This window comes from Pelophylax lessonae (assembly GCF_965119305.1).
Source record: "Pelophylax lessonae genome assembly, chromosome: 9".
NCBI classification, from domain to species: domain Eukaryota; kingdom Metazoa; phylum Chordata; class Amphibia; order Anura; family Ranidae; genus Pelophylax; species Pelophylax lessonae.
The window spans coordinates 78,354,996-78,365,123 of record NC_138776.1 but is presented as its reverse complement, the minus strand read 5'-3'; the positions used below and the strand labels follow the sequence as shown (position 1 = coordinate 78,365,123).

The following is a 10,128-nucleotide window of genomic DNA, read 5'->3' as shown; positions in this document are numbered from 1 at the left end:
TAAGTTTTTGCCCTAGTACAAAATTAGATCGTTTTGACTTTATAAAAGATTTGCATCTTTTCGCTCGAAAGTTGAATTTCAAAATCCTGTATGACAATGATAAATCTTCTGAGATCTCAAAATCTAAGAAAGATCCGATCCTGGATACCTTAATCTCACTACTCGAGGAAAATGAGGATCTCATTGACCGAGTAGATTTGCCCTCCCTACTAGCGAGTGTGGATACAAAGAAACCTGAGCCCCCCAATCAGGGCTTATCTTTAAGGAAAAAGTCGGATACGTTTCCCCAAACCCTCAACCCACACGTTGCCGCCTTTGTTAAATTAGTAACGAAAGAAGTTGAAAAATTACATATTAAAAAACCAACTAATACAAATACTACATTTAAACAAAGGCTTGCGATTAAAAAACTTAAGCAAAATCCATCCATTACGATTAAACAAGCCGACAAAGGCGGCAACGTCGTCGTCATGAACAATGATGACTACGTGGCAATGTGTTTGAGGATCCTTAAAAACCTCAATTGGTACAGGAGGATTCCGGCCGATATTGTTGCGAAATATCAGCTAGAATTCTACAGCCTAGTTGACTCAGCATATTTCAATACAGTGATTCCCAAACACACTTGGGAATATGTTCGTACGGCTTTCCCTGTTACCCCTACTTTTTACGCCCTCCCCAAGATACACAAAGACGCCACGAATCCACCAGGGCGTCCAATTATCTCGGGGATTGGCTCAATAACAGACAACGCCAGCAAACTGGTGGATACTTTCTTAAAGCCTTTCGTAACTGCCCTACCCTCTTTCGTGCGGGATACAATACATTTCCTGCAGAAAATTCAGGATACAATTGTTCCTGCCAATTGCCTATTAGTTACTATAGACGTCGAGGCGTTATATAGTTCTATCCCGCACGATCGGGGGCTGGCGGCAGTCAGACGCGTGTTAACGCGGGGATCCACTTTTGATGCATATGGGGAGTTCATCCTGTCCATCCTCCAGTTCATTTTGTTCCATAACGTTTTTACCTTCAACGGTTCCCACTACCTCCAGGTGCAAGGCGTAGCGATGGGCACTTGTTGTGCCCCATCCTACGCCAATCTGTACCTGGGGGAGTGGGAACATGCTCTCCTTGATGATGATGAGACTTCGATGTATACGGACCACATCATTATGTGGGTCCGATACATCGATGATATTTTTATGCTATGGCATGGACCACGGGACCTTCTGGACAAATGGATGGACAGGATGAACAAAAATGACTTTGGTTTAAATTTCACGATGAACTGTGACCTACAAAAAATAACCTTCCTTGACGTAGAGATCCACAAAAGGCGAAGATGGTGGTCTCCACAGTGGGCTCTTCCGGAAGCCCACTGCTGGAAACACCATACTCCATGCTTCAAGTTTCCATCCTCAAAGTTTGGTTAGGTCAATCCCATACAGCCAATATCTCAGGGCCAGGAGGAATTGTACCGAACTGGTACAATTCCAAAAGGCTGCTGACGATCTACAACAGAGATTGCTTAAGAGAGGATATAAAAAAACTACCCTAAAAAAAGCCTATAAAAAGGCCCTAACCAGTGATAGAGCAGTATTACTGGCACCAAAAACCTCTAAACCTGTTGAAAACACCCTTAGAATTATAACAAAATATTCGGAACAACATCTCGAAATTAAAAAGATCGTCACGAGATATTGGCATATGCTCTCTCTTGACCCTATTTTGGGCAAACATGTTACAACATATCCTCAATTCACCTACAAGAAGGTCCCCGCTTTAAGGGACCAACTTGTACAAAGTGAATTTGTGGCTCAAAAAGGGAAAGACCATTGTAAGGTGAAAGGAACCTTTATGTGCGGTACATGCAGATATTGCAGATACATGCACACGAGCAAGGACCCAATTTTACCCAACGGCCAGGTTTTTAGGCCGCAACACTTTGCCAACTGCCGCACCCACGGAGTGGTTTATTTGCTCCTCTGTGGGTGCGGATGTTTTTATGTTGGGAAAACCAAACTCGAGTTCACTAAACGTGCATGCAGACATTTAAAAAGCATACAAACACGTGACCCAGAGCTTCCATTGGGACGCCATGCCGCTTTGATCCATCCTGACAAATTTCCCAAAATCAAATTTCTGATATTGGATAGAATCCATCCAAACCCCAGAGGAGGGGACTGGAATAAGACCCTCCTCCAAATGGAGTTACGATGGATCTACCGATTAAAGGCCACCGAGCCACCAGGACTGAATGATTTCATCTCATTCAGACCGTTTCTAGATGGTTTCGCATCTGGAGGCATGGAAAGATAAACCATGCCCCTGATTTGAACATAAAAAGATTTTTTGTAATACTATGGTGACCTGTTCGAATATGCTTTGCTGACAGGCTAATGATTAATGAGTAACTAGACCAATTGCACCTTATATATCCCATGATATTGTTTTCATATTTTTTCCTTTTTTTCTTGTTTACACATTAGTGATCATCATCACTATAATTATGCGTTTTCCGCTCTTTTCTCTCTTCATTTCCCCTATCACTATGTCTACCTTATTAATTATTTGTTATTGTTGTTATACTATGTTATTACTTTAAAGAATGTTTTTGTAATTTCCTGTATATAAATGTTTAATTTATATACATGCGCTTTGTAAATACTCTGCTCCTATACCCTAGCGCTATTGTACACAAATGTTGCAGTATATTCATGAATTGTCCAATCAGGAGCTAAGTCCGTTCTTTATGTACTAATAAAATATGTATCCAATTATAAGGTTTATAAACTCCAAGGCAGTCTGTTTATATATAAATTGTTTCTCTTTTTTTCAATAATATAATCAGTTTTTTCCACTAGGATTCAGAGTTTAAATGTCTGAGACAATTACTGTCTCTAGATGTGCGTTAGGAATAGCCCGGCACGGCAAGGCGGTCGCCACCTAGTGGCGCCCGCACATTAGACGTTCATCATTCCATCCCTACCTCCATGTGAGGTTAGCGATGCACGCCTAACACACTGATCTGCGGTCCACGCAGATGGGTAGTGTTCCGTGTCGGTGGAACGCATCGGCCGCTCACGCTTCCGCCGGATATCCGGCAGGGGGCGTGTCCGGCCCCTACGTTCCAGGGAACCTTGACGGCGCTCAGCTGGATGCGTGTAATCGAGCTGAAATATGTTTCAGCTGATTACCACGCTATTTAAGCCCTGTGTACCTGCCATCAGAGCTGCTTGCTCTTTTTGCCGGACACACAGGTCTTGTGAGGGACTCCCTCCCTCTGTGAACGTTTTTCTGCTCTATCAAAGGTAAGAAAGAAATCCCATTTTTATTAGGTCTATTTAGATACCGCTGATTCATTTTTATCAGCTTGTTTAAAATTGGCTATGTATATTACGCTTAATGGAACCCTCCAGCCTCCTTATAACTAATTGGAATCTTCCCATGGCCAGTGTTTTACCACTTGGCACTATATATACATATACTGCTTATATCTATTTTGATTTTGTTCCATACAATTTCATACTTATTTTTATGTCTTGATATGCCCTATTGAAAGCAGATAAGGCTGGAGGTTATTTGTCTATTCCTCCCCCCTTCCCCCCCCCCCCCCCCCGTTTTTTTCTGCCGGCGTACTATACATGCCTATTCTTTAAATTAACCTTTGCAATAATCATGCGATCTCTATTCAGCAGATCTGCTGTTTTTTTGGGGTTCCAGCTACTCCTACCCAGCCTCCAACTGAGACTGGTTGGCACATAAACTCTGAATACCTAGGATCCTGGCAGAAACCTTTTTTCATCTCAAAAACGGCACTCTCTATGGACAACAGTGATATGCTGACCATTTGTTTTTAAACTGTCCAGGCAGGCCATTCATACTTACCACCACAGTGGATTATGTAAGTCATTGTTAAAACACTCTGCTTAATGTATGTATAGACTTATATGTTAAATATTGAAACTAATTTGTCTTGTATTGATCACCCACAGACCACCCTCCAAGGGTACCCCTGAGGAAGGAGTTCCAAGAGACTCCGAAACGCGTCGGGTTCAAACCCAGGGGTCGTGTGGTCTTTAATCCGACTGTTAGCTGTGAAGTATTCTATAGCTTGCCTTATGTTTTTATATTTTTTTGTATGATCAAATAAAATAAAGAATTGATTTTATATAATTGATTGTTTTATACTTTGGTGCCTAAAAAGTCCCACCCCTAGGGGAACCCCTTTCCTTTTTTGGTTTTGTACCTGAACTATGGGTTCCATCCCACAATTCTTCCACCACACATCCTACCATCAAGTAACCCAGTAGCCTCTGACTATCTCACCCAAATAAAAGACTCTTTGGGCTTACTTAACACCATCATCTCACATGCTCATAGCCAACAAAAGAGGTACTATGACCTCCGCAGAAGATCTTCACCTCAATATGCTATTGGGGATCTTGTTTGGCTATCTACGAGGAACTTGAGGTTGAAAATTCCTAGTAAAAAGCTTGGACCTCTATTCCTGGGACCTTTCCCAATTGAGAAGCTCATTGGGGAATCTGCAGTTCGACTCACTTTACCGGCAGATCTTAAAATACACCCCACGTTCCATGTATCTCTATTGAAGCCACATACACCCAACCAAGGGATTAGACCTACCATCGCGCCTCCACCTCCAATACAAGTTGAAGGTGGAGAAGAAATTGAGATTAAAGAAATTTTGGATTCTCGTATCCACAGAGGAAAGCTCCAATATTTCATAAGATGGAAAAATTATGGTCCCCAAGATGACACCTGGTTGGATGCTTCTGACGTCCACGCACCCAGGGTTATACGAAGGTTCCACTCCAAATACCCGGAGAGACCAGTGTTATAGGCCTTCCGGAGCCGGCCTTAGGGGGGGGTACTGTAAGATCCTGGTACCTGCGGTACCCTTCCAGCCTATTATTTGTACATTACGTTCCACCATATAGATAGGTGGAACGCATCTAGTACCTGTCCCTTTAAATTCCATGACCTCATCAGTGAGTGCCGCTCTGAGCGGCTATTTCAACCGCCGGCATTCACTCACATGTGTTCGTGCAAACCGCTTGCTACAGCATTACCTAACGCTGCCGAATCCACCAGCTATTCCCTAATACCTGGATTAACCGAAGACTTGCTACAACATCTTGTATCTCGCTACAAGATCATTACCTCACCGCCGGAACCCTCTCCTTACAAACCTACCAGTGATAAGTACCCCACAGGGGAATACCTTCCTAATCTACTTTCACTACTACTCTGCTTACTAAAGACTATTGCTACTCTAAGAACTATACTATTACATCTAACATCTGCACCGCTACTTAGATTGCAAGCTCTTGAGCCTATTACCATCTTGTCACTGCACTAGCCTAGCATCTCCTGTACACTTCATCTGCTCTTCACTACCACCTGTTACCTGTACATGATTGCTATCCTAAGTGCTTACTATCACCATCTGTCACCTCTTACCATTGCTATCACTATCCACGCCTGTCCCCTCAGTATCACCTCTATACTTTCACATATAAACATATCACTCCAGGAACATCTTTAATGAGTGTCTGTGTTTGTGTATGTGCTTGCTGAGACAGGCTGATGCACAATGATGAGTCTCCTGTACACTTCATCTGCTCTTCACTACCACCTGTTACCTGTACATGATTGCTATCCTAAGTGCTTACTATCACCATCTGTTACCTCTTACCATTGCTATCACTATCCACGCCTGTCCCCTCAGTATCACCTCTATACTTTCACATATAAACATATCACTCCAGGAACATCTTTAATGAGTGTCTGTGTTTGTGTATGTGCTTGCTGAGACAGGCTGATGCACAATGATGAGTCTTGAGAGTTGGATATGGTAGTTCAACACATCTCTACATGACTACTGAGTGTAACTTCCGCAGCTGCAAATCCACACCACACAAATAAACGCCGGAGCGTTACACCCTGGTTCTTTTGACCACAAAACTGGTCTTTTTGATTGTGATAACTTCAGCTAGAAGGGTATCAGAACTAGCAGCTCTTTCTTGTAAAGAGCCATTCTTGATTTTTCATCAAGATAGGGTGATTCTATGTCCACACCCAGGTTTTTTGCCCAAGGTGGTGTCCACCTTTCATTTGAATCAGGACATTATACTACCTTTCTTTTTTCCAGATCCCCACTCAGAGGAGGAAAAGTTATTCCATTCTCTTGATGTAATGCATGCACTTAAGTTTGGGCACATCACCATCAAGCCTCTATGGCTCAGATTTGCAAGGCCGTGACCTGGTCGTCGGTGCATATGTTCACTTGTTTCTATCGAGTGGATGTTAGATCCCAGGAGGAATCTGAATTTGGCCGCAGTGTTCTGCAGGCAGCAGTGTAATCCTTTTGGTGGTCAGATGGCGGTATTTTTTGGTGTCCCCCTCCCCTCAGATGCATTGCTTTGTGACATCCCATATGTTATGATTTAAGGCTCTGTGATGTACTTCAAGAAATGGATTTTATAGGCAAGTCTGTATTAAAAAATCCATTATTTTTTGTTTTTAGCAGAGACCCTAGAGAATAAAATGGTGGGTGTTGCAATTTTTTTAGGTCACACAGTATTTGCACAGAGGTTTATCAAACACAATTTTTTTGGAAAAAAAAAAAAAAAACGGTGTCATGAATAATAAAAACAAAGCAGTAACGTTAGCCCAATTTTTTTGTATAATGTGAAGAATGATGTTACACTTACACGTAAATAGATACCCAACAGGTCACGCTTTAAAATTGTGTCTGCCCGTGAAATGGCGGCAAACTACGGTGCTTAAAATTCTCCACAGGCAACGCTCTAAACTCCTTTACAGGTTACCAGTTTAGCGTGGCACAGGAGGTCTGGTGCTAGAATTATTGCTCTCGCTCTGACATTCGCAACAATACGCGATTACCGTTTACATGTGCGTGCGGGAGTAACATATGCAGTCGCATTTGCGCGTAAGCATGGTGGGATGGGGCCTTTAAAAATGTTATTTATTTTATACAAACATTTTTTTTTTGTACAAACTTTATTGCTATTATAAGGATTGAACAACATCCCTTGTGACAGCATGGGCCATGACAGGTCCTCTTTATGGAGAAATTTGGGGTCTATTAGACCCCAAATCTCTCCTCTGGCCTCCCATGTAGCCGATCAGACCGAGATCGGTCTGATTGGCTGCTTCTCTGGCTGCTGGTGGCCAGGTAAACAAAGGGGCAGAACCAGAAGAGACGAATACTCGTCGCTCCTGGTTTCCAGAGAGAGGGGAATGACATCAGTTCCTCTCTCTATGTACAGGGCAGCCATTGTGCCCGGCCTCCGCCATGGGACTGGAGAGGTGGCGGTGGTACCTCTTCCGCCACCCGCAGAAGTGATCCAGTGACTAATTAGTCACTTAAATCACTTCTGCCTGAAAGGGGATCGCCGGCTGCAAACAATTATACCGGGATGATGCCTGTAGTTGCCGGCATCATCCTGGTATAACCACTGAAACCCAAAGACGTTCCCACCTTGGGTGGGAAGTGGTTGAAGTGTTACTAAACCCACAACAGTAAAATCAGACTGTATATGCAGTAAAGCATGCGGGTTATACTCACTGTGGAACCTAAGGGGTTAATCCTCCACAAAAAGGCTGTTTAATCCTGTCTTCTCTGATCCTACCCTTCTTCCACTGTCCCCAAACCATCTCCTGATAACACAATCTATGGAGTCAGGCTGCACATGCTCAGTTTGGTGTGTACTGCTAGACCCATCCCGAGGGTCAGGGGTCCTGCAGTCTGATAGGACAGTCAGAAATCTCCTCCTACAAGCTTTAACCAGTGCTTGGCTGGACACTGACAGACGTCACAAGACTGCTATATACTGCTGATGAGAAAAGGTATTTAGCAGTTTATATTTACTAAAACGAATACATTTCCATGTTCTGTATACTGTGGGAGACAAGATACAGTGAATGCAGGCTCCTGGGTTTAAGGCAGTGATGGCGAACCTTGGCACCCCAGATGTTTTGGAACTACATTCCCCATGATGCTCATGCATTCTGCAGTGTAGTTGAGCATCATGGGAAATGTAGTTCCAAAACATCTGGGGTGCCAAGGTTCGCCATCGCTGCTTTAAGGTCTCATTCCCCTTTTTTTTTTTTTAATTGCCCCCTGGTGCGGTTTAATGTGCATGAAAATGCAAGTGTTTTGCAGATGTTTCCGGGACTGCCGTTTAGAATTCATGGCACCCCCGTGCGCCCGTTTTTCCTGCAGATTGGGCAATTAATCGCACATTCCGGACCCGCACATATGTGACTCTAGGCTTTTAGCTGTATGCCGTTATCTGATTGTTTTTTTTTTTTTTTTTATATAAAAGAGACATACTCACCGTCATGCGCAGACAGTGTGCACGGTGCAGGCGATGGGCTGCGGTCACAAGGCCAGTGGGTGGAGCTTGCTGTGCCAAACCGCGTTCAGGCAGCGTGGAGGATGGTTATTATCAATAAGTGACAACAGCAGATCACCTCACCCACCCCTTCTCTGCTCACACACCTTTGCTGTTATAGGTGACAACCCTGAAGCAATTTCACTGCTGTAAAAAGACCGTTGTCACCCTATTGAAGGAAGTTGAAGGAGGGCAGATTTATTGGCAGAATCTGCCAGGTATCTTTTCAGGTTTCAGGGGGCACTTTGGGGACCGGAGCCTGACTTAGGACCACAACAGGAAGCCTACATCACAAATCTAATCTTACTTCATGCCTACGTAGGCGGCTACCATACTTTCCCGCTATCCCATTAGCTGGACCGGGCGCGTCACCATAGCGACAGGCCGGCCCCTCTCGCCGTGTGGGCATGGCTGAGCTAGGCCAATAGCCCGCAGAAATGCCAATCATCTTTCCGGCGCACGCGCACTACAGGAACAGAGCGTTAGCATGAGCAAGCGAGAGAGTAACTGGCCAATGGGGCTGTGTATATTGTGCGGGCTGCCCGGGGCTGGGAAGTCTACCTTGGCAGCCGCAATGAAACAGAAGGAGAGCCCGTACACTACTGTCTTATTGTCGTATGACGAGATCATTGCAGAGGATGCTTTTGAAGGAGAATCGCTCTGCGAGTCTCGCGGGGTTTCCTGCCAGTCTTCGGAACCGGGCGGAAGAGAAGTAAGTGAACTGACCAATAAAAAAGCTATACTTCAGCCTGTCAGCCAATCAGGGCTTATGAAACAGTCACTTGCTTCTTCCCTCACTAAAGATGGCGTTTGCTAACTCAGTATGAGTCTGTGTAGCCAACTGTTGTGGGCAATGTGCACAAATTGCTGGGGAACGTTGAGTAGTGTTAGGCGAAAACCGTAATGTGTTATTAATTAGCTTGTATTTACTAACAATTCATATCAGTATATTTTTATATTTCTCTGTTTAATTTCTTTAGGACTAAGCCTTTTTCTGACGTTTACAAGTAAAAATCATCATTTTTTTTTTTTTGCTAGAAAATTACTTAGAATTCCCAAACATTATTAATATATTTTTTTAACACAGACCCTAGAGAATAAAATATTGGTCGGTATAATATTTTATGTCACACTGTATTTGCGCAGCGGTCTTTCAAACGCATTTTTTGGGGGAAAAAATACATTTTAATGAATTAAAAAAAAAAAACAAAAAAAAAAAACAGTAAAGTTAACGCAATTTTTTTTGGATAATGTGAAAGATTATGTTACGCCAAGTAAAAAGATACCCAACATGTCATGCTTTAAAATTGTGCACGTTTGGCAACAAACTATAGTACTTAAAGCGGTTGTATACTGTCCCACTGCATCGGCCAGCAAAAGGAAAGGCTTTTCTTAGCAGTCTTTAGCTGCTTTAGGGCTCCTTCCCTAAACCCAACACAGCAGCCAGAGGAAGTTGCACACATGTCACGGCATAAATAATACCCCATGTTGCATCCTGGTGGCCAGGCCATGACCTATCAGGCAATAGTACAGGAAGTAAACCCTCCTCTGCAAGTTGTACCTATAGGTAAGCCTATGAAAAGGCTTACCTATAGGTACTGTAAATATCTTCTAAACATGTACCGTTTAGGAGATATTTACCTTACATGCAGCCAGTGACGTCACTGGCGCATTCGCTCTG

General features: G+C 43.4%; 1 protein-coding gene across 1 annotated transcript in view; it reads left to right on the top strand.

Moving 5' to 3' along the window:
• Nucleotides 1-8,876: 8,876 nt before the first annotated feature.
• Nucleotides 8,877-10,128, top strand: part of PSTK (phosphoseryl-tRNA kinase) — a gene marked incomplete at its 3' end in the record, with an annotated part of 31,622 nt that continues 30,370 nt past the window's right edge. The window contains exon 1 of the mRNA XM_082269126.1: nucleotides 8,877-9,159. Within this exon, the coding sequence (XP_082125252.1) occupies nucleotides 8,935-9,159 (225 nt within the window). The 5' untranslated portion in view covers nucleotides 8,877-8,934. The remainder of the gene's footprint in view (nucleotides 9,160-10,128) is intronic.